General features: G+C 33.4%; 2 protein-coding genes across 3 annotated transcripts in view; one reads left to right on the forward strand and one right to left on the reverse strand.

Annotated features, from left to right (window-relative positions):
• Positions 1 to 6,971: 6,971 nt before the first annotated feature.
• LOC111054062 (neprilysin-like) overlaps positions 6,972 to 26,451 on the forward strand; it is a 43,476-nt gene continuing 23,996 nt past the window's right edge. The window contains exons 1-2 of the mRNA XM_039430829.1: positions 6,972 to 7,177; positions 25,599 to 25,717. Of these exons, the coding sequence (XP_039286763.1) occupies positions 7,101 to 7,177; positions 25,599 to 25,717 (196 nt within the window). The 5' untranslated portion in view covers positions 6,972 to 7,100. The remainder of the gene's footprint in view (positions 7,178 to 25,598; positions 25,718 to 26,451) is intronic.
• LOC120351927 lies at positions 8,068 to 21,423 on the reverse strand. 2 transcript variants are annotated; one of them, XM_039430837.1, is made up of 6 exons: positions 21,343 to 21,423; positions 20,884 to 20,973; positions 17,955 to 19,882; positions 11,458 to 11,535; positions 10,554 to 10,640; positions 8,068 to 8,326 (listed from the first exon to the last, which is right to left on the reverse strand). In XM_039430837.1, exons 3-6 carry the CDS (start codon positions 18,948 to 18,950, stop codon positions 8,210 to 8,212), a joined length of 1,278 nt encoding a protein of 425 aa, XP_039286771.1. In that variant the 5' UTR covers positions 18,951 to 19,882; positions 20,884 to 20,973; positions 21,343 to 21,423; the 3' UTR covers positions 8,068 to 8,209. The 2 variants fall into 2 exon arrangements, with proteins under 2 accessions (XP_039286771.1, XP_039286772.1); XM_039430838.1 differs by lacking the exons at positions 17,955 to 19,882; positions 20,884 to 20,973; positions 21,343 to 21,423 and adding an exon at positions 12,553 to 12,945.

Below are 26,451 nucleotides of genomic sequence, written 5' to 3' on the forward strand. Positions count from 1 at the left end.
AAAACAAATTCAATAGGTGATAAGAAATAGTTGAATGAGCTGAATGATGCTGAAGAAATTATAATATTTTTTTGAAAAAAAAAATAATTTTCATGATATGGAAGATTAGCACGGAACTGAATGAATTATTAGATTATCATTATATGGAATACAAATTCAAACGTGAACTGAGTTTGTTAACATTTCAGACAGGTGACATCAGTTACTTGTGGATAAGAAGACTATGTGAGGTCTACTGTTCACAGTTTTATACTAAACGCATATTTCTGATTCAAAGTTTACGCAACTATTATAAAGCCCAAACAAACAGGGCATACTCCAAAATTTACTCCGTAGATTAGTAGATTGAGTGAAATTTTTATTTTGTAACAATTGATCACTTGACAATGAAATTTGAGTCTGGAACTTCTGGTACACAATTTTTGACTTTGTAGCTTAATGAAGACTAGTTTGGAGGTAAACATTGACGTGCTACCAATTTATCCTAATAGGTTGGTTAGCCTTTACCTATATTCTAAGGAAGTCATCGGTTGGTTCCAAATAAGCTAATATCTTGATATATCATGAATGGATCTAATGCTTATAAATAAGAACTCCAGTACAAAGCAAATCAAATTATAATTTAAAAAAAAATGATTCAACAATTTCAGTTTACACCAAAACAAATAATAATAGACTACATGGATCGAACGTAGATTGAACATGATTGAGGTTACTAATATGTTTGTTCTGTTCATCAAAATAGATTCCAGCAGCTTTCACAAAAACTCAAAAATTATTGTTTCAAATCAAGATCAAAATATATAACTTATAGATTGAGAATATTTATCTATCGTTTACAGGTTTCAAAACAGGCTTATGGCTTATGGCTCAACATTGAACGAGAAATTCAACACGAAATGAAAAGAAAAATTGAAATCTACATTTCACATATGTTCAATAACATCAATAAACTTTACAAAAACATTTAGATCACAAATAACACATCTTAAATTTCAATTACTTAGGAAAATTTCAACAGAAGCCAACACTCCTAACATAAGCCAGCCATTAAAAAGTTTGAGAGAAACACCTGGCAGAAATATCTGGAATAAGTGCCTAGAGCTTCCAAGCATGAATACGTCATCAATTTCCAATTAGCAAAGAACACAAGTCTACAAACATTATATCTATTGTTTTCAATAAAACTTTATTTTTAAAGTTATTTTAAATTTAATTAACCTTTATATTGTTTAGAATTATCTGTTAATTCAGAAATAGAACTTTATTCTATGATAAATTCCCTGTGAAAAGTTTAGTCCATATATCGATTACACCAATATTTGCTATCAAGTTTTATTAATATTTTGAATATTGAATTGAAGATTCGATTTTAATCAAGAAAATGTAATATATTACAAATACCCCCCTCTTGACATAGAAAAATTACTGTTTGTGAAATAAAAAAAAAACATTACATTGTAATATTTGAAATTTAAGTTTTTTTTTTAGATTTGAGAACAGGAATTTTTTCTACAAAAACATTACATATCATCTATAATTGAAAATTCTTATAAAAATTCATCAATAGCATTTGTTATATATTTCCAAACCATATTTCAAAATGGAGAATATCAAAATTATTTTTGATTTAGCTTTATAATTCAAGGAAATTATCTCAACAGAAAATTTAATATATTTAAAGAATAGTTATTGAAATTTTACATAAGTTTAGTAGATAGAAAATTTAAATGTTATTGCATAAAAATTTAGTATGTTGAACAGAATTATTTAAATGAATTGTTACATTTAATTCTCACATAAAATTGCAATAAATTAAAAAATGTCCATTTCTTTCACTGTTGACGCGGTTGATTTTTTATCAATGCGAATTTTGAAAACAGTCCGTTAAGGCACTCAGTATGAATTTCAGTTGAGTGTAACTCCAGTGTTGGGCTGATCTTGATACTCGTAGACATCTATAGGCGATGTAAGTGATGACGTAAGCCGTTGCTACGCCGCCATTTTGGTTTCTAAACAAACCGTTGCTATGGAGAGAGAGCATGTTATTCAAATGGGACTAAAACATCACCTTACATTTACGAGTATATCAATGAAATAATAGATTTCTAAGAGTTGAGAATATTTTTTTCAAGTTCTACACACTCAAATCATCAACTCTCAGTATTTATTCAGATCAAATAATTTTTTTGGGACAGCCAAAGCAGAAAGTCTCACGAAGTAGAGCTTATAGTACCATGTCTGTAGTCTGCTATGGAAAACCTACCTGTAGAGAAAGTTGAAGTGCAATTTGAATTATTACCTAGAATTTCATTAGATTGTTATAAAGCTGTAATTTAAAAATTTAATGAATATATTCTGTTTTCCTATTGTTTAGTGTAACTGTTAGAGTATACTAAAGCTTAAATATATAGGTTAGGTGTTTTGGTTTAGCCTAGGTACTTACTTATAAGTTTGGTGTTGAGGTTTTCTGAAGTATATAATTGTTTTCAATTTACATGAAATAGTTAGATATTGAATGAACTCAACACAGTAAAAAGATGTAGATGCTGTGACCATTAATCATATTGTATACTTCCTACATTCTAACTAAACGGTGATGATGTTTACAAGAATTTAAAAGGGGTAAGTAAACATGTAGCCTAAAGTAAAGCCAATAATTATGTATTTTATGTGCTAAATTCACTGTAAACATAATTGTATTTGAATTATTGTATTAATAATTTCACTAATGTAGTTATTCTAGATAAATTTGATTTTTATTAACAATAACATAACCTAAAAATGTAGTACAGAACTTATAGAGGCGAGCTAGACATTGGGATTTTCAGGAAATCAAAAAAAAAAAAAATGGTATGTAGCCTACCTTCTCACTGTAATGTTTACAGTCAGGAACAATAAAGAAAATGTTTGTTTGCTTCAAACCATTTTCATTTGTCATCGAAATCAGACTGTATACATTCTCAAATAAACATTTCTAATGTGAAACAGCAGACTGTAAAACTTCCAGCATATGCTGTGAAAGTAAACTTATATTGAAAACAAAAATAATAATTGAAAATTTCATGTAAGAATTCATGTGGCACTTTAACTTTCTCTTCAACAAGGCTTACCATAGCAGCCTACATACATAGTACTATGCACTACTTCCTGAGACTTTCCGCTTTGGCTGTCCCAAAAAAATTTTATTCGATCTGAATAAATACTGGAAATTGATGATTTGAGTGTGTAGAACTTGAAAAAAATATTCTCAACTCTTAGAAATCTATTATTTCATTGATATACTCGTAAATGTAAGGTGATGTTTTAGTCCCATTTGAATAACATGCTCTCTCTCCATAGCAACGGTTTGTTTAGAGACTAAGATGGCGTCGTAGCAACGGCTTACGTCACACTTACATCGCCTATTAGCATGGCCTCATGCTTGTAGTCGACTGATGCATACCAAGCTCGATACATGTGACATCTGTTAGCATTGACTCATGCTTGTAGTAGACGGGTTCATGCCAAGCTCACTCAAAGTCACGTAAATTTTGTATCATACATACAGTGTAAATTTAGGCTTGAAATGACAATGTAGAATTTTTTTTGAGGAATGGGGACATAATTTGCTCTAAAAAACCTAGTTACCTAATATGATACCTGACAAAATAGACATAATTAAAATAAGTAATGCATGATGAAAAAATATACCGCAAGCACACACAAGAAATCATTCAAAACATCAATAATATTTCGCTTCAATGGGAATCAATATTGATAAGTAATTATTTGCATCTATGGCAATCAACACAATTAATCATCATTATTTTGCATCTATGGCAATCAACATAATCAACACAAAAAATATTATCTCATTATTGCCTCTCCAATGACCTTTTGGTCATTTCTTCTTTAGGCAATAATGGTTTTCCATTATCGCCTAAATTATAAAATTTAATCCATATTTAGCAAAAATATGCATCTCTAGCCCGTCTATTGAAGGCGTGGAACTGCCAAGTTTACACTTGTTGCAGAGTTGAAAATTTCACCCTCACATTGAATCTGCTATAAGAATAGAAGGAAAACATTAAGTAATGGAATAATGCATCAAACTAAAGAGAAAACAAAGCTCTACAAATCTACAGTGAACATTCGTTTTTATTATGCATTGTTGGAGAGTTGTAAGCCCTGAAACATGAAAAAATAGGATTAAAAGCTGTTATTCTAACAATTTTACACTTTTAAGAGCGTATATCACGAAAACTGTTTGAGATATCACAAATCACGAGAGGACAAATATTGAAGAGAATTTATCAAGCTTCATTTCTGAATAGTTGGTTAGTCATGTCGGTTGAACGCATTTTCCTCAAGATATGAGCGTGTAAGCAAAACATTGGAAAATGCAACTTTTAAACCACCCTCATCCCTTTAGCACAAGGGATAGGGATGGGGACTTTTGATATGTTCACCCCCTAATTGGCCCAACAAATCTGTTAAGTCAACAATTGTGTTCAAAACATTCTCTCCAATTTCCTTTGTCAATTGGTCTATTTTTGCATAACTGAAGATCTCACACTCAACACTGAAATTGCTGCAACAGTCGTGGGGATGTGCGTAAACTTGTGAAATTATACATCAAATCGAAGAGAATTTGATGCTCTATAAGCTTATGATCAGCAAGAATTTTTCCCATCGATATGCAAAAAGTTATAAGAGCAAAAATATCAAAAAATTGAGGGAAAATATGTTTTTTAAAAATGTCACATCTTTTAGAGCGGATATCTCGAAAAGTAAAAGAGATATAGAAAAAGTTGTTGGATCAATATTATAGGAAATTATGTAAGCTTTAATTTCTCATGAAATAGTCATGTCTGTAGAATGCATAGTTTTCGAGTTATATGCGAGAAACCCAAAAATGGTACCATTGAACCACCCCCACTCCCTTAGCACAGTGGGTAGGGGTGGGGACTTTTGATATGTTTACCTCCTCACTACCCTGAACAGAACTGCGAGGTCAAAAATTGTCTTCCAAACTTTTCACTCTTTAACACTTCGTTGACTGGGCTATTAGGCATAATATTCAAATGCCTTATTTTATGAAGGTATCTTGAAGTATTTGTTCTGATTGAATGTCTTTGGTATTTATACTAGGATACCATACAATTAAACAATTTAAAAACATGAAACATCTGACTAAATTTGGCGCCCCAAAAATTCTTTGCCTTGGGTAGTCGCCCACTGAGCCAATTTATAGGCCAGGCCCTGTTTGTTCTAAAGTGTTGACAGTCACAACAGCAGCTAACTTTGTTTATGTATTCTCATTAAATAATGCCATGGCTTACTTCTATCTATAGTAGGCTATGATAATGCGGAATTGACCCCCAATTAATTCAATTCAAACGCGGATTTCCACAAATTAGTTGAGTGGAAATATTATTCCTATAGATTTCTAATGGAACTATTCACACTCGCTCGGCCAGACTAATATATTGGGAATAGTCCCTTTGAAACTCATGGCAATAATATTTCCAATGTATCTTAATGTCTCTTATTGCGATACTTATTTATATGAAAATCCGCCTTTAATTTTGTTGAATCGTTCAACATCAGTACTTGATTTCACATATTTCAGCCAATTTCTTCTAAACGATAAAAACTTCACTGTCAATGTACCTTCCATCAGTTCCTCTTCAACAATTTTCCTCTCAACGCCCTTTACCCTGTTCGACAACACTTACAATAGTCTAATATTTCAACAAAAATCGCTCACAATCGACTCCCATTGCAACAATTTGATTGATTATTGGATAAACGCCAGCTTATATTGATTTTTCCTGCCTTTACATAACGCTTATAAAACCTCCAATGCGACTATCTTCTATTTAAGGAAGCTATTATCATCAGTTCAATAGTTTGTATGGATCAGACCTCTTAGAAAAGTTTAACTAGCATAATGGGAAGTATTAGAGCATTGTTAGGGGTCGGGGGTTTCAAATTATCAGCTTTTGTTGGTTTATCCCTATTTGAGACAGCTTTTTTCGTCACGGTTCTTATTTGCTCTATCTCTCTTCCACTCAGTCAGTCTTTCTCTCATCCACTCTTTCTTCTCTCTCACTTGATATCAGTAACTATATTTTTCTTTTTCCACCATCTCCTTCACAGATAGCTTTTCCATTCTGCTTCTTCAATCTCTAACTCACCCTCCCTTTTTTCTCGTTGCTCTCTCTTCCCCTATCCCTTGTAGGAATCTCTTTTTCTTCTACCCAACTTCTCAATTGCACTCACTCTCAATAATCTACTTTTCCCAAACACCCCCTCACCCTACCCTGACTTTTTTCTCTCCTTTCGCTTTCAGCAAACTCTCTTTCCACTCTGCTTCAATCGTTGATTCACTTACTTCCATCTTTATTCTAGCTTTCTTTTTTCTTCCCCTCATTCCAAAACTTTATGTAACTTTATCATTCTTCCTCACTCGCTCATTCTACTTTACCCCCTCACACTCCCTCTCTCTCTCTCACACACTTTCCCTCAAACCATTGCCTGCTGTAGCTAGTGAACTCCTTACGTACCGTAGTAATAGAACTCAGTGGTTGTAACTCTATTTCACTCTTTCTCTTTCTCTCTCTATCTCTCTCTCTCGCTGACTATCTTTCCCTCTGACACTCACTCTCTCTCTCTCTCTCTCTCTCTCTGACTCTCTCTCTCCCTCTATCATTCGCTCATCCCTCTCTCACTCTTATTCTCACTCCTACTCCCCCTCACTCACTCTCTCCAACTTAATTTCCACACCCGTTACTCGATTATGAGTTATGGCCTGCTGTACGTTGACCCCAGAAAGAAAAACGAGAAAAAGAGCGACTGTGATTGGTGCTTTCGGTAGCCTGGTTACCGATTTTGCACAACAAATGCCTTTGATCGGAATCACCAGACCTGACTCAGACTTGGGCCTACCACCACCACTTGTTGCCCAGCTGCCATCCAGACGATCAGTCGCCGCATGCGATCTGCGACCGTGCTTTCATCCCAGCGGTTCAACATGCCACTCTCCTAATAAATTATCTAATTTATTTATCCAGTTATTAACCCGGTAATTGGAAGAATTTGCTAATTTCTGAAAAATGAGCAATATAAACTCGGCAGCCACCATTACCGGCAGTCAACAACATCTTATTGCGATCTCTTCAAAAAAACGAAGGTAGGCCTACAGTATTTGAAAATTTGTATACAGTACTCAAAATGTTGAATGTTTGTTTTGTAATCTAAGGGTATGCTAATGAGATTCTTGGTCGATAGGTTACCAAGTGGAATTAAACTCTTGATAGAAGCACACCTGTAATGAAGTTCCACAAAATATTAACACCGGTATAAATTCAACAATATTAATGTTTCTCTTGTCATAATATTATGTTCTATATTCCTCACTAGTCTTTTGTCTTGAAATCCACTGATAGCAGACAACATCTGGCTGCAATCTCTTCGACAAAACAAGATAAGGAATTAGAATTATTACTTTTGTAACGAGTTTATCACTCATTTGGTAATGTCTAATATTTCTATTATTTCTATGGTCAGGTGTTCAGTAGACACCTGAAATCACATCCATCACCTCCATCATAGCTGTGCCAATTACATATTTTCGTTGTGATTTTGCTTGAATCCAATTAAAGCAGCAGAGGTGAGATTTGGTAGTGCTAAGTTACACAAGCATCGATTTTTGGACGTTCAATTTTTTGCTGTCCTTATAAAATGTACCACATAGAACGGAAATTGGTAAATACTTCATGAATCATGAACACATCATCTGTTTGGCGATCTAATAGAATTTATAAGGACGGAAAAATCGTACGTCCCAAAATCGATGTGGTGTAACTAGACTCAGGATACTCTTGTAATAAATCATATTTATTTTAAATTGCACTATTCAAGAAAACTGAATTGTTTCTCCACAGCTAGGAGAAAATCCAAACTGTTCAGTATTATTATTTTTAATTTTATTAGTTGAACTCGTACTGAAAATTGGAACATACCATTAAAATCCATATCAATATCATTTTTTTCTCACCAAACTTATATTATTCACTATTATACATCATTGGATCTCATTAAGATAATCATTTGACAGATTCTACACACAGGACAATCGCTATCAATCAACAGTATATTATCTATATTATAGGCTCTTATATTGCCTTCTTAGAATTTTTATATAATTCTTTTTTCAATATTCTCATTGCTTATTGAATAGATGGTCCCCGTAGTGACAGGTTGAATTGTAGGGAATTGTTGGAGTCGAGCTCTGGAACTGTTTCAACACGCTAGTGTAGTAGATCCATTGTAGTATTATCTGCAATGAAGCGAAAGTGACACATGAATATTTTTAATTCACTACAACTCCACTCTCAATAATCTGAACTCTCCAATAGCTCAATAGACATTTGAATAATATCATATATTATGATAAAATATATCATGAGCCTCATGAATGGGTCAGGAATCCTCCACTCATTGTCTTATAAATGCCATACTTTCACTGTACATATTTATCTCATAGATGCCCACAGGAGTTTTGATGCGGACGGCGTCATTGAAATTCTTGAGGGAGGGATCCAAAGAAATCCTGGGGTCGCGAAAAAAGGGAAATAAGGTCGGAAGTGTTCAACATTTAATATCAATATTACAACTGTAAACTTTTTTTCGGCCCTGATTTATGGTGGGAGGGGTGTAGGCCTACACCGAATTATGATTTTATCCATATGGCCGAGATCCCTCAACACTATTTCACATTTGCTCATCATGGAGGGCTCATCATCACGCTGGCTTTTCATTGACATTGTATTAGTAAATAAATTAAGAGTAGCTAAATATATTGGGTTCAATTTTCTACCAAAAATTTGTCATGAGTTATGTGAATAATCACAGTATTTGACGAAGCTTTGAAAATTAGTAATATTGGAAACAGTTTTCTATCATCATCATCATATTACATCATAGTTACAGACCAATCGCCCTTCTAAGTATAACATATAAGGTATTGGAGAGGTTGCTGTATAACAGAATTGAGCCAACAATCACTTCAGTTACCCCCCCAGAGCAAGCTGGTTTCAGACAAAAATGTAGCTGTGCAGATCAAGTCATGGCCCTAACCACAAACATAAAATGTGGTTTTCAGTAGAGTCTCAAAACATCTGCAGTTTTCATAGACCTATCATCTGCCTATGATACTGTCTGGAAGAAGGGACTCCTGTACAAATTAAATAAAACTACCCCATGCATGAAAATCTATAACTTGGTAAGCAGCATGTTAGCAGCAAGAGTATTCTCAGTGCATATGGGTGGCAAGGAGCGCAGAATGAGGCAGCTCCACAATGGTCTTCCTCAGGGATCGGTCCTTTCCCCATTATTTTTCAATCTGTGAATAAGTAAATTTATCTATTCAGATGATATTGCTTTTACTGTGCAGAGTAAGAGTATGAATGAGGCAGAAGATAAACTATCAGCTGACCTTACAGACCTGCAGGAGTACTTTCGAAAATGGAGATCGTGTCCAAACTTATCAAAGACAGAGGCCTCATGTTTCCACCTAAATAATAAGGAGGCAGGTACTGCTCTAAATATTATACTTGATGGGAGAGTACTGAGACACAATTTTACTCCTAAGTACTTGGGAATTACACTTGACAGGTCGCTCACACACAAATGCCACACTCAAAAGCTGAGAGCAAAATTGCAAAAAAGAAACAACGTATTGCAAAAACTTGTTGGCTCATCTTGGGGAGCCTTAGCAGACACGATGAGAATAGCTGGTTTGGCCCTGGTATATTCTGTTGCAGAATATTTTGCTCCAGTTTGGAAGAACAGTGCTCAACTATGAACTCGGCTGTGCTTTGAATTCAACTATGAGGATGATCTCAGGCACTGTCAAGTCAACTCCTAGAGAGTGGCTCTCTGTACTGAGCAATATTCCACCACTACAACTGAGACGTCATAAAGCTCTTAATAGCTTGTTTGCTGAAATAAATAAAAATCAGACCCTCAATCCATGAAGACCTTCAAAATATGCCAAAATAGCGGCTCAAATCCAGAAATGCTCCAAGCAATTCCGTGGACTCCAATTTTGACATATCCAATGTCTGGAGAGAACAGTGGCATGATTTTGCTGAGAATGGCAGTGCCTGGAATTTAGACCCAAACATAAGACCAGCTGGATTTGAACTGCCACGAAGAACATGGACTCGGTTGAACCGAATGTGCACTGGCCATGGAAGATGTGGAGGTCTGATGTATAAATGGGGCTTTGCTGACTCTGCTGTATGTGAATGTGGCGCTGGGACACAGACAATGAATCATTTAATATTGGAATGCCCAATTTTTACATTTAATTGAAACCTTGACGAGGTGAGAAAATGATGTGATGTGCTGTATCTCATACTATATATGTATCATATTTACCGTCAAGCAACACCAAATTTCATCCAATGGCTTGACGCACTGAATTTAACTGTTTGACTTTTACTCTGTAAAGAAAATGATGTGATGTGCTGTATCTCATACTATATATGTATCATATTTACCGTTATAAACAAAGAGTTGTTCACTTCAAATCCTGATAATCGTATAGATACTGGAGTATTTGATACTTTTGCCAAAAATTTCTTCACCTGTAAAAAATACACCACATTATTTGTAGATTTATATTTAATTTATACTTCGTGATGTATTCACCAACAGACCAGTTTCCCCAATCAATGACATAAGAATACAGTGAATAGAGTCATATTGAACTATTGAACTTTTTAATAGTATATTCCAGCTAATTCTACTCATATTAGATACATCGGACATGAAACAAAAATATTTGAAAATAGATGATTCTCAATTAAACAATCTTACGAATTAAATAATACTATTATCACTTTAGAGGACAGTAAATTCGATTATTTTTGTATTTCTATGGAGACACAATATGGATATACCTGTCGTCTCCATGATTAAATTTTAAAGATGAGTAGCTGTACGGTATATGGATGAATGTCATGTCTAACTTCGTTCAATAAAGCTATTTTTGAACAATAGTAAATCTTACAATCATTATTGATGACGATAATTGTTGAAATATTGTATTATACCTAAATATAATACCTAATACCTATAATACCTAATATAATATAATACCTATAATACCTAAGCATCAAGTCCTGATATTTCAATGAAACTGGGTATTGAGGTCTCACAAATGAGGTGAATACAAATACGAAAACAAATCAATATCAACCTATTCAAGCCGATTGAATGAATTGTTTGTGTACTATTTCATACTTGTGTGATTGAAAAGGAATGTCAGAATTATAAATAAATGTAGTCTCTGATCTATTCATTCCTCATCTGAGAGCATGAAAACTGAGTTGCTTATTACAGTACACTATAGTAATCTAGTTCATTCTCACGATAGATTTGATTATTGAGAGGAGAAAATACCTGCTGTTCTTTCCCAGGATTACTGATTTGAATTTCTGATATCAAATTTAATAATTTCCTTTTCGTGTTGTCTCTTACCTGAAACAAATCAATCAAAAATAGATTAGTACCTATATTTATGAAAATCGTTTTTAGGGATTCATTCGATAAATTCAATTTCAAATTTCAATGAAAAGTTTTTTTCCCAATTTCTAAAAGAATCAATTATCACTTATTCATTCTATTGTGAAAAGTGTCGAAGAGAAAATGTAGGAAAAATTCAAATCAGAACTCTTTGTCTCACTTTGCGTTACAATAAAGAGAGTTGATTGATTGTTAACACATGAATCTATATACTATCAATACCGTAATGATTTGATGAAATGAGCATCTATCTCTTCTTATGAGCTGAATTGACAATCAAAGTACATAGATATCTGTGGCGCTACATAGCTCTTCTTTATTCATTTCTAATTCAAAATTCAAAATTTAAAAAAATTTATATACTATCAATACCGTAATGATTTGATGAAATGAGCATCTATCTCTTCTAATGAGCTGAATTGACAATCAAAGGACATAGATATCTGTGGCGCTACATAGCTCTTCTTTATTCATTTCTAATAATATGCAATGATTATAATTCCACCTCATATTGTTGAGTTTTGAAATAGGAAATCAATCAGACAAAGAATAATAGAAATAGAGTTGTTCTACAAAAAAATCCAGCTTGTAGTTTGTAGTATTCAAAGCCACATCTTTGAATTGAGACTGTGAGTTAGAGTATATTAGTGCTGAGAAAAGGAACTCCTGGGGTCTCCATTTCCTCACGCAAACAAACATTCGCCCCAATTGCATTAACAATCTTTTTTATTACGATTCTCCTTTTCTAGAAGGCTTCTAGTGAATAAGAGCTGGTCATTGGTAAATTCTTGGTATTGTTGAAGACATGATCTCTGAATTGAGTAATTGAATAACAATAATTATTATCTTCGAAAAATTAGAATTGAACTTGGTCGTTTTCCTCCTGAATATTGTTGAAAATAATTATTGGAATATTAGAATTACTCACAGTAAGTTTTATAAGACACTCATTGAAGCTCCTAATCGACTCACCTGTTTCATAGCTCCATGACTGGAAGATGTAATTATATAGATGCGAGTTATGGAGAAAACAATAAAACATGTAAGACCTGCCAGAGTAACAATTTCCCAATCTTCGCGATCAGTTTTGAAATCATTTTTGTAAAGTACGTTGAGAAGTAAACTCTCAGCAAAGTCGTAGATAGAGTAAAGATTCAAAAAAAGTATATTCAAATCTGCTGCCAAATTTGAAGTATAGCACAAGTTCATAACTGACGAGAAGCCATTCATTAGCTGAGATAGCTTTCTCCATAATATCACATAGACGGTGAGGCTCTTCATGGAGTTTTCACAATTAATTTCTTCCTCGTAGTCTTTGATAAGTTTCTCTGCAGCGTTTGCTAGCCCGGTGTAATAAGTGAACCACATATCATCAGTTGTTGATTTGAGAAATAAAATATAAAAGTACAAAATGTATTGCAGCGACACATACCATCCTATATCAAATGCTCCAAAGTGATTTATAATTCGCATCGTTAGAATGTTGGCAATAAACATGAGTAATGTGTATACAGTAATCAATGGTATATTGGAACTTTTTATCGTTTTCAATCTGTTACCACAATGACTTCTATAAGTGGTTTCAAACATGAAACACTTTTCCAAACACACGCATATACTTTCAAATTTGATGCGTAGTACAACGTTCTGGAATGACATAAAGAAGTAGTAGAACCCCAAGCTCAAATGATATGTAATGAAGTTCATGGAGAACCATACTGTAGATGAGAGCATGTTATAACATATTACAAAATGATGACATCCATACGCAAAGAATGTCACTGTGAAGCACAAATTGATAAAAAAAGAATAGATATTGATTAGAATCTCTAGTAGATAATTTTTTGGGAGGTTTTTCTTCTTTGTCTGTTTCCGTCGAAAACCAAGCACAGTGAAGCAAATATAGTACCTTGTGAACACTCTCCTCATGAGCTCTGACATATCGTTAGGTTGAATAGAACTGTAGCTAATAGGCAATTAGGTTCATTCAGGGTTGGCCAAAACATCACATTGCAATACTCTGCCATCCCTCAAAGGTTGTTGATGACGTTTTGCATGCTTTCTGTGCATAATTCATCTTAAAAAGAGATAGCATGTGCTGATAAGACCTCCCTGTTCAATATAAAAGTCGAGTCTCATCCATTACTTAAGGTAATACCATGATTAGCTGTAAGCCCAATGAAATTCCTATCCTAGCTTGTTTATTATGGAGTTAATAATAGATAAAACAGAACATGTGACGCACAGTAAATATTCATTAGTGATGAATTATTAATCATTTCATGCCAAAATGTTTTGTTTTTTTTAATATCACTGGACTGTTCCTCTCTTTTCAAATTTTCTGAAATGGCATAAATATTAGTTAATCATTGTTGAGTGTTTCATTGTTGAGTGTTAATCATGTTTTGAAATGAAATGAAATGAAAAAATTCTTTATTAGGTGGATTCTTTATTTATCTATGTTTTCATAGATAAGATCCTGAGAGTCGTGTATAAAAATATTCTACAAATATATCATTTCAAACAAAAAAGGAACCATATCGATTGCACAAAATGTTTGTTTGTGGATTGAGAGAGAACCGGGAGAAAAACTGTAGCCTTCTCATAAGTGATACTCACCAATAACAATAGTTATTGAAACTTGGAGGGAACCAGTAATCACAGAAATGGGGCTTTTGCAACTTTGAAACAATATTATTGCGTGTACTTAATGATTTGTTGGTACATTATCCCATCAAAAATTGATGATTAAACATAATTATTATCATTTAATACCTACCTGCTTCATTGCTCTATTTGCTGAAGATGTCATTATGTAGAAGCGAATAACCGACAGCCCAATATAGCATGTAATCTCCACAAATAATGCTATTTCTTGTGATTCATAATCGAGAATCGGGTTTTTCTCTCGAGTCAATAATAAACCAAAAATAATATCGTAGATGAAGTAGAGATTAAGAAAAAGAATGTTCAAATCAGCCATTAAACTGCACACGTAAATCAGTTCCATAACATTCGAAAAACCATTTGTTAATAGGGATAGCTTCCTCCACAGAGGTTCATATATATTAAGGTATTCATGGATATTGGTCAAACACAGATTTGCTTCGAAATCTGTCATGAATTGTTCTCCAGCATTTGCTAAACCGGTATAATAAGTATACCACACATCATCGATTGTTGATTTCAAAAATATAATGTATGAATAGATAATATATCGCAAAGTTACCAGTACTCCAAAACTAATTTCATGTGTTGAAAATTGATTGATGGTATTCATCAAGACAATTTCAATAACATAAATAAGGAGCGTGTACATCGTGATAAGAGGAATATTCGAACGTTTCATCATAACCAGCTCAATACCAGTGTCACTTTTATAACAAGTCTCAAACTCATAACACTCTTCCAAACTAACATATAAGTTTTCAAACGTCCTTTGCAGAAGTATACTTTGGAACAGTATGAGGAAGTAGTATATTCCCAAACTCAAATTGTATGTAAGTAGATGCATAGCACACCAAAACACAGTTTCTGAATCTAAGAGCATGTTATAAACTGTCATGAAATGTTGACAACCATTTATAAATAATATCATTGTGAAAAACACAGTAATAAGATGACAATAAATATTCAACAAGCTACTGAAAATTGAGTTTGTTTTCGAAGATTTTCTTTTGTAACCGAGTATTATGAAGAAAATATTATACCTTCTGAATACTTTTTCAATAAACTCTGACATTTCGACAAAACCTTGCTACACTTTCCACTTTCAAACCAGGATTGCCTCTGACAAACTCTAGAACAGTAAAGAACTTTCCGTTATTTATTATAACAAGTTGATGGCTTTTTACTTGATTGAGGTATGAAAAAGAAAATTATGACAAGCTTCGAGAATTGTATTTCCACTTTTTGATTACCCTGGCCTAATGGTAAAGGCTTTGATCTTGATAGGATCCCAGAGAGATTCAATGTCATCCTATTATGCGAATTATGTGAAATGAAAGTGATGGATGATGAGAATGTTGTCCTACTGCTACTGTATACTTATAAGTTCATCAAGTTCACTATGTTGATTAATTGCACATTAATATTAGAATGTCACATCACTTGATTAGTGAATAGGGTATAAAGAAGACTGAGAAGAAATCCAGAGAATCGTATCATTAATCAGCTCTTTCACATAAAAATTTCTCATAGAATTTATTTTGTCACAAGGATGTGATGTAGGCCTATTGGAATTAATATTTTCAATTGAAAGCACGAATTAACGTGTATTCACTTTTAGTATTACAGTGTTCTCCTGTAGTATATTCAAAATCATATTAAGATTGTTTTTTTTTCAATAAATACAAAGAACAAAAATACATTCAAATATGTTACCTATATGAATTGTAATGATGTTATTTCTGAGCGTCACTTTTCATTATTCTAGTTGGCTACTCCCACGATAATCATTAACAAAATAAGGAGAACACCAAACAAACTGTATTAAATTCATAACTCCGATGAAAATTCTTTATAAGAATTGATATTTTAGAAATTTGTATTTTGTTAAAAAGAGAGTGATCCCTCATCGAACATATTTTATGTTTCATAAGTGGGGCTGAGGAAAATAGTGCCAGGCTACGTTTTCCTATTTTTTAATAAAATGGGAGTAGAGCACTGTCTCGACTCAACTCATCATGGCAACAGCATCCAATAGCTCAAGAGCCAGTTGCATCTCAGTCTACATTATTGGAATAGCATAGCCTACTAGAAACTTTTAAATTTGTACTCAACATCAATACTTATTTGATTATCCTTGATAACATTCTTCTTAACAAGCGATATTCTTGGATAACAATGATTCTTGTAGTTGGAACTCCTCTACATAATGGTGAAATTATGAACACATTGCTATTTCAAGTTATTTAATGTTATAAAGTTTGATTGAGACTAATAAATTCCTCTACTACTATTTGAGACGTAGTCTACCTTTTTCATTGCTCTGTTTGCCAAGGACGTTATAATGTAGAGGCGAATGACCGATAAGCCAGTAAAACATGAGAGTCCTACAAAATCTTCAATTTCTTCAGATTCATAGTCTGAAATCAATTTCCACTCCTGGATGAAGAATGAACTCTCAATGTACTCATAGAGTTTGAGTTGAGGAGGAGGATAATGCCCAAGTCAGCTGTCAAAGTGGATGTACGAGACAGAATAGTCTCGTAGGTAGTATAGTCATGGTCTGTGATTTTCTTCTTCTTCTTCTGAATGATGAATGGTCTCTCAGACATCAGACATAGTGCAGAGGTTGATGAAAATAATATCAGAGTTAAGTCATAACAAAGATCCATAACGTTGGAAACTACATTCATTAACTGGGATAACTTCCTCCATAGTACCTTTCAAATGGTGAGATCCTTTTGCGTAATTGTCGAACTCCGATTCACTTCAAAATTTCTCGTAAGTTGTTCTCCAGCGTTTGCTAAACCGGTGTGATAAGTGTACCAAATACCAGTTATTGATTCTGGGAGAAGGATGCAAATATAAATTAAATATTTGAAGACAATAAGATAGATGAAATATTAAATTAATTGAGGACACAATCCAATTGTGTACTCATTATTAAAATTTCAGAAACATAAATCAGAAACGTGTACACGATAATAAGAGGAATAAGCAAACATTCCAGCAAAACCATTTCAATGCCTTAATCATCCTGATAGGATCCCAGACAGTTTCAATACCATCCTATTATGTCAATTACGTTATATGGAAATTATGAATTCCTACTGTATTAATAAGATCATCAAGTTCACTATATTGATCAATTGATTATTTGCCTCGAAAAAAATCCACTTTTTAATAATAGAGGATGGTATCAGAGAGAAATACAGGAGTATTTTCTCTATAATTATGCTGTATTTTCTCTGTGGTGGTATCAAGGGTGTACAAGGTGTACGTAAGATTGGATCTATGGGGGGTGTACAAGGGCGGATTTAAGGAGACAATTTGGAAATATGAAGGGGAAACCAGGGGCTACGAGGGGCTCGAGGGCCCTCCTCCGGAGTATTTTTAGAAAATTGGGTCTCTAAAAAGAACACTTATATTTATTTTCAAGTAATAAGTCTGAAGTTTCTTGGAGCCTATCACTGGATTTCTAAAATAATACACTTTAAGGACAGAAATATGACACATGGAATTCATGTTTTATTCATTCACTACAATCGCTATAGAATTCTTCTCGGAAGCCGATATCCTTCAATAGCATTAATTATTATAGTTAGTGCTGCTTTAAATGTTGGGGCGATTATGAACCGATTTCTAATTCCGAGATATTTGTGATGGTGCTGAGTTTATTTTCAACTCAATCCTCAATCAAGACTTACCTGTTTCATTGCTCCATGTGCTGAAGACGTTATAATATAGAAGCGAATGACCGACAGGCCAATAAAACATGTGAGCCCCACAAAATCTACAATTTCTTCTGGTTCATAGTCTGCGATTTGCTCCTTCTCCTGGCTGAAGAATGAACTCTCAAAGACATCATATATAGTGTAGAGGTTAAGGAAAAGAATGTTCAAGTCAGCTGTCAGAGTTAGTGCATAGCACAGATCCATAACGTTGGAAAATCCATTCATCAACTGAGATAACTTCCTCCATAGAGTCTTATAAATAGTGAGATCTTTGTGAAAGTTTGTCAAACAGAGATCGCCTTCAAAATCTCTCATGAGTTGTTCTCCAGCATTTGCTAAACCGGTATAATATGTGTACCACATATCATCAGTTATTGATTTTAAGAATAGGATGTAAAAATAAATAAAATATTGCAAGGTTACACTCCAACCAAGTTTATGTGATCCAAAGTGATTAATGATATTCATTATGGCAATCTCAACAACATAAATAAGAAACGTGTACACAGTAATTAATGGTATGACCGAACGTTTCAACATAACCAGTTCAATTCCTGTATCAGTTTTGTAACATCTTTCAAACATGTAGCACTTTTCTAAGCAATCGCATATATTATCAAAAGTTCTGCGCATGATTATATTTTGAAAAATTGTCATAAAATAATAGATTCCCAAGCTGAAGTCGTATGTAAGCCAATGCATAGAAAACCATATAGCAGTTTCTGTGGATGTGAGCATGCTATAGCAAGCTATGAAATGATGACAGCCGAATATAAAGAACAGAACCGCGAAGCACACATTGATCGACAAACAATAAATATCCACTAAAATATCGAATAACGAATTGGATTTTGACGTTTTCCTTTTATAACCGAGTAGAATAAAACAAATATGATATCTTCTAAACACTTTTCTCATAAACTCTGACATGTCGTTGAATGTTCTACTTTCACTGAGTTCGGATAGCATCTGACTAAGTCCACAACAAATTTCTGTTGTTTCTCATAGCATGTTGATGGCTTTTTGCGTGATGAAGGTTCTGGAGAAGGTAATAATAACGTGTTTTAATCATTTGTTTCCCAACATGTTGATTACTTTCACCTTAAAAGGACGAGCTCTGATCTTGATAAGATTCTAGTCAGACAATTCCAATCTATCATGCGCATGAGAATTGGAAGTAGGCTATAATTATTGATGAGCATAACAACTACTTGTCTGATGAGATTACTGTTATTATCATGCTAATTTATTGCAATAATGAAGGATTCTTCAAAAGAAAAATTTAATAGGTAAAAAAACAGAGATATAACTTCTATAATTTGGAAGGAGCTACCAATTTTTTTCCAATTTCGGATACATCAACCTCTTGCGATTATCACACTATTACATCCAATCTTTTTCAATGAAAACAGCAAATGAATAATGATTTAATTTAATTATTTTGTAATTGGTGTGGAATTTTTCCTAAATATAGTAAATCTATCCATTTTTGTAAAGGAATTCTCATTTTGTATACGTGTTCTCAAAAAATAGGTCTAGAGTTATTATTATAATAATAAGGAATCTAGAAAATAAAATATTTTTCAACTTTATTCAATTTGATAAGAGAGCCCAAGTATTTAAGAAGACACGCATTTTGTAAAATACGTTTGAGCAAAGAATTATATATATTATGATAGCAATATAAGTCAGATAAAATTCGTAGAACAAGTTTAGAACTAATAGTTTATTCCTTCAAGCTTTTTAAGGGAAGAGAGTAGAGAAGAAATAAAATTTCATTGATTATATTTTTTCAAACATTGAAAATCATGTTAGAAGATCCCTGCTGTGTTCTGCGCGTTTGTGAGCATCTTCTTGAAATGAACGATAATGATTGTGTAGGTCAGTATTTGGAGAGCAATCTGTAAAAGAGAAAAAAGGAAATTGACCCAAACTTCAGAAAAACTTTCATCCATTTTCAGAATTATTTCAGTTACTATTCATTGTGAATACATTTTTAATGAAAAGACGTTCTACAGATCATCTACTTGCTCTGTCCGGATAGTAGGCCTAATGTCAATTATTTATTTTATTCATTTTTTTTTTTTTTTTTGACGTGACTACATCAAGAGTACTACCTCGGTGGGAGACCAGTGTTCTGGGAACAAAGTGGACTTCACGCCAGTGTCTCCGCCTCCACCCTGCCGGAGAGTTGTCACAGGCATTTCCGTGAGAGACGTTTTTATGACGCGTCAGAGTTCAAAATCGAGCGCTCCCTCGAGCAATACATGGTATAATAAGGACCCAAACTTCTCAGAAAATCTTGTAACTGGATGACTGAATGACTAGAATGTCACCAATGAGACTTGGGTGTTCCAGTACGACTCATTTTCATTTTCAACAGCATTGCCTGAGAATTCAGGGTCCTCGTCACACTGCGTCTCATTCTGGAGAATATAGAGTCACGTCAACTAAAACATTCACATTAAATTCACGACAGACCCTGTATTATGAATAGAACTTGAAATTGAAGCTTCTAAAAGATCAAAACAATGATTTTTGAAGTCAATTATTTTCAAAAAAGAATGATGGCTTTTGATTTGCAAAAATAGTGAGTACCCAGCTCTCTTGTAATGGATAGAAAATGTGGATCTTCCTTCTTCAATTTGTTGATTGAAGTGATTATAATTATATTATTATAATCATTATAATAATAATTAAAGTGTTTTGACTTTCTTGAGGCTGTTTACCAATAAATAAGTCTCCAACTCTTCAATGGAGCACACGATTCTAGTAACAAAAATGTGGACACCATCCAAGAATGGTATATAGACTATGTTATAGACTAATGCTAAACACTATCCTTGGACACCATCCGAATCAACATCCAACAAGTATCAACATTAAAGTATAAAAGTCTCACCTTCAAGAAAGAATAATTGTTCACTGTTGTTCTCCCATGCAAAAGTATTTCAGTCGGCCTCATTGAAACTCTCTTCAAAAAATGTTTTGCCTGGAAAAAATGTGCATTTCAATGATAAGATTGAAATTTTACTGTATAAGATTGAAATGGCATATGGCCATTTACATATAAAATGGCATCAATGTCCAAAACATGTTGTGATTAAATAATTCAAAAAGGGTACTGAGATTTTTATTTTTCTTTCTATTTCTAAGATTATTCTATATATATATATATATATATATATATATATATATTATATATATATATATATATATGAGATTATATTGTTCAGATAAAGTAGCTGAACAATAGCTCAGAGATCTATTCTTATATTTCATCTGAGTAGCCTAGGCTATAAATATTAACAATATTGATCATCTGCACATAATTGTGAATTGGATAGAAAAAAACACTCACATGAGTTTCGGATCCAGGATTGTCAATTATTCTGTCAGCAATGATATTTTGCAGCTGTCTTTTTGTTTCACACATAAAACTCAAAAACGATGTATTATAAGGACTTGACTGTTATATAACGAATTAAATCTCACATAATTTCCTACAATATTCATTTTAAAACTTTTTTATATCTCCTCTAGTTTTCGAGATATCCGCTCATATCTTGAGAGCAATGCATTCAACCGACATAACTAACAGATCAAAAATGAAGCTTGATAAATTCTCTAAACATTTTGTTCAGTGGAATTTTGTGATATTCCCAACAGTTCCCGAGATATTCGCCCTTGAAGGTGTGTAATTGATAAAATAACAGAATTTTATCCAATGTTTTGCTCTTTCAGGGCTTATAACTCTCCAACAATGCATCATAAGAACTGATGCTTATCGTAGGTTTGTAGAGCGTTGGATTTTCTTTGAAATGATGTATTACTTCATTATTCAAAGTTCCCTCTCATTGTTATAGCAGCTTCAATGAAGAGGGGTGAAATTTTAATTGCTGCAACAATATTAGATGAAAGCAAAACATTATAGATGAAAACCTGTTATTTTAACAATTACACACCTTCAAGGGCGAATATCTCGGGAACTGTTGGGAATATCACAAAATTCCACTGAACAAAATGTTTAGAGAATTTATCAAGCTTCATTTTTGATTTGTTAGTTATGTCGGTTGAATGCATTGTTCTCAAGATATGAGCGTGGAAGCAAAACGCAAAGAAATGCAACTTTTTGCAAGTTTTTGAGTTTTATGTGTGAAACGAAAACATTGTACCTTTAAACCACCCCCACCCCCTTAGCACGGGGGGTAGGTGTGGAGACTTTTGATATGTTTACCTCCTTACTACTCTAAAAAGAGCTACGCGGTCAAAAATTGTCTTCTCAACTTTTCCCTCTATAACCTTTCCTTGACTGGACTATTAACAAAACAACGAAAATGTGAGTTGATGTAAAAGTTGTAAATCATGGTCTATATCAATCAGCTGGAATCATGTGTCAGCGCATAATATGGCTGCCAAATATAGCTTTCAAATAGCTTCAGCTGTTATAAATTGATAGAAAAATTGTAGGAATTGCATGCAATTATTTATCCAGCTGACTAGATGATTAATCACAACCCATTTTACTTTCCTTGCCCTATTGCCATAGGTAAGGAAAGTATTGCTTTCCGAAAAAAATTAAGGTAACCCAATTTCCAATTTTTTTTCTTATGCACATTCAATGTTATTTTTTATATCCTGAAAAAGGACAAAGGAGTGAGTTAAATACATTTCCAACGAACTTGATCTTTAAAAAGGTTGGAAGAATGTGTTCAAAATTTGAAGCTGATTGATCAAATCGTTCAAAGGTTATTGTAGAACATACAGTCACACAGACGGACAACGATTTTGGCCTTGAGTCAAAAGTAAAAAACTCACTAGCGCTCGGTCAATCATTGCTTCCGTAGTCGACACATTGGCTAATATAATCTGTCCAGACGTTATTTAGTCCCACAAATTGAATGTATCACAAGATGACAAATACTGTGACCTTGGTGACCTTCAAAAAAAGTGCCTGTTCTGTGATTTCCAAGAGTTATCAAATGTATTGCAGCATAGACATTAACTGTAGCATAACTGTAGCCAATATATCCACACTTGGAATCTTCAAAAGAAAAGTCATTCGAAGAATTTTTGGACAAGTTTGGCAGGATGGAACATGGAGGATAAGGAGTAACATTGAGATGAACAACATTCTCCAAAACCAGGATATAGTTCGCTTATCAAATCACGGAGAATCAGCTGGCTGCTACACGTCTGGAGAATGAAACAGAACAGACTTCAGAGACAACTGCTTGAGGGTGAAATTTTCAACGTGAGAAGAAGAGGAAGACCAAGGGGAAGGTGGCTGCAGGATGTGGAAGGTGATCTGAATAGGATTGGGATAGGATAGTGGTTGGAGAAGGATGGTGCCGTAACGAGTGGAGGCGTGTGACGGAGGAAGCCAAGGCCCACACAGGGATGTAGTGCTAAGGAAGTAATAGTAGTATATAGTATCAAATGTATTGTATGTGTTTGCATAAATTTGACATGAATATGAAAATCGACTTGCCTGTTTTTGAGCCCCATGGCATACTCGGAATATCATCCACAGTCGAAAATAATACACTGCTAGCAATATGAGTAGGGTTGAGTGGAGCTGTTTAACATTGTACCAGTCGAAAATATAATGATCACTTTCAGTAATATTTCCTCCTTTCTCACGGAACTGCAAAAAATCCATATAATATTCACTATTACTGTAATGGTATATTGATAGATGGACAAACGAGAATGTAAATATGGCTCCTTCCAAGCAAACTGCCGTATAAAGTGGAGGAAAGTAGTCAACTGTATTCTTCAGCAATTGTGTTAATTTGAACCATATTGTTTCATAACTGTTCAATCTTTCTGAACTAACTTTTGTCATATCTATTTGTTTGTAGTGTCTTATGAGTTGATCTGATGTATTTTGAACAGCCTTCAAAGCCAAATAACACACCATGTCGACAGCGATCATCAGAAAATGTTTGAAAATCAAAACAATTGTCAGTAACAATGGGCTATCCCTCATTAGAATCACAATGAGAACATAGATAGATGTATGAAATGCTAATATGCCAATGGTAAACACGTTGCACTTTATCATGCTCAAAGGTATCACTCTAAACCCTATCAGATCTTCATACTCCTTTTCAAAAACATTCCACTTTTCCAAAATACTTTTCAATCCGTTCTTATTCTGAGTAAATATTTTGGATAAGTGTAGCAGCACTGTTCCCTGACAAAGAGCACTCAACATCACTGTTATCACTGTTGAATTGTAACGTCCACCATCCACATACTTCAGAATGCCTTCGAATGAATAGAAAAGAACCAGATAAAGTACAACTGAATAGAAGGCACGAGCATAATAACAGTATCCTTTGATCAGTTTACTTATTAATTTGCTGCATTTGCTCACATCGAAGAAAACTGGGAATCCAATCAATAGCATGAAGAACGATACACTTTTTAAACTATCTTTTAGCACACAGTTTAAATTTTCCTCTTCCATTGTTGATGAATATGATTTTGTTCAGTAGAGTATGTTTTATCACAAGTGACTAAGACTTTCTGAGGGGTGACTATGTATTATAATATTATAAAGGAGAATAATCAAATTAGGGCACTGTCGCTCATTCTATGCTGGTTATAAATCAACCGTGAAACACTCAGGCTTGCATGCTAGGCGATCCCTCATGACACTCAAACTTCACCAAACCACTATATGAATTAGTAACAACGTCTCTGTCCGTATACATGGAAAACGTTTTATGATTCTTTTTAAAACACTCCAAAGTTAATTAGAAAATTTATGAGTACCGAAGAATGTAGAATAAGCAAGACCTTGGAATATTCATAAACGCTTCTCATGTTTATTATCTCTATTCACCATAATCACTTTTCTTTTCAAATAATATGAAGCAAATGAAAAAAACGACTAAATAAAGAGTTTTTATGAATGTCTCTTCATCGTCAGAGACTTTGCTCTAGAGACGCGATTTTTAATTTTTACAAAAACAGATAGATTGAGAAAAGAGAGTAGGTTTAGCATGACCTGATAATGCAGCATTAATTCTAACGTTGCTTTGATTACAAATAAAAAAAAAATCAAAATCATTTATTTGCCATACAATAAATACATATTCAAATAAAAAAAAAACATAATTTTATAATCAAAATTATAAAATAATAAAATAAAAATTAAGCGTACATAATACCAAAATCATAATTAGAATCATTGAAAAGTATTTCAATGGTAATTTGGCATCACCAGCAAAAGGAATTAAGCCTTGCCCGCTGGTGAGAGTTGCAATCAGTTAGTTATGCTTGTTAAATTTATCCGAACTGGATACGAAAATACAATATCATCCAACAGATGGGAATGAATGAGATACTGCATTTTTTTTCTAAAATACTCATGAATATAGAAATTATTTAACGAAAAATAAAATCAAATACTGGCCCCGCCCGGATTTCTGTTTAATAATACGAGGGCCTCGTACTTACAGCCCTCTTATAGCCCTCGTAATTACAATGATCTTTGTTTTTCAACATCAATTTACATAAATGAATATTTTCTTGGGTTTGAGACTTTTTTTTGTGTACAGTATTTCAAGATGATTGTTTTTTCAACTAGTAAATTTTCTGTTTCAGAACAATGAAAGATATGTTTGGCGACAGGACACAACTGGAGAGATGGCTGCTACTTGGAATCGTAACACTAATAGTAGTGGCTGTTTCTCTTATTGCACTATCTATTTTTCTCTTTAACAGTGAGTTGAGTAATAATCATGTTAATGAAGATAATAATATTTTACAGAATTATCTTTTTATAAATCAAGGTATTTTACATATGAAAAGATAGGTTTAATAAGAATATGATGGGATTGAGAATTTGAATTAATATCCAGTTAGGATGAAAATGGATATGCTCTAGAAAACATCAAGACTCTAGACAATTCCAATTTTCTTTCGTTTGAACACAATTTGCTACTAAAATACTTCTCCCAAACAATTGAATTCACAAAGTAATGATTTTCTCTGTGGATCTTTGTAGAAGAAAAATAAATTATCCCATCTCAAACACAGTACAACAACTAACCATTGAATTGATTTTCCATAATAGTCCGGGCGCAAATGTAATTCCGAGGTCATTTTTGAGTAACTGCCGTGGAAGATGTCTCAATTTCTTCGTTAGGTCTAGAATAATAAGGATCGTGATGATGATAAGTCGAACACCTCGGAAACAAGATTGCCGCCAAAATTTTCAGGATTTTGCTATATCGCTTGTATTTCAATAACAGTTAGAGATATTCAACCGTTTTTTCAGACGAAAATATTATTTTAAAATTTTCCTCTACAATTTTCGTTTCATGAAATTTTTCTCCAAAACGCATATTTTTTTAGTTATAACCTTCAAAAGCCCGAAAAAACTTTTTTTCTAAATTTGTTAAAATTTCATTCCATTATAACCTTTTTTGTGCAAGAGATACAGAGAAATTTTAAA

Source organism: Nilaparvata lugens, chromosome 6 (assembly GCF_014356525.2).
Source record: "Nilaparvata lugens isolate BPH chromosome 6, ASM1435652v1, whole genome shotgun sequence".
Taxonomy (NCBI): domain Eukaryota; kingdom Metazoa; phylum Arthropoda; class Insecta; order Hemiptera; family Delphacidae; genus Nilaparvata; species Nilaparvata lugens.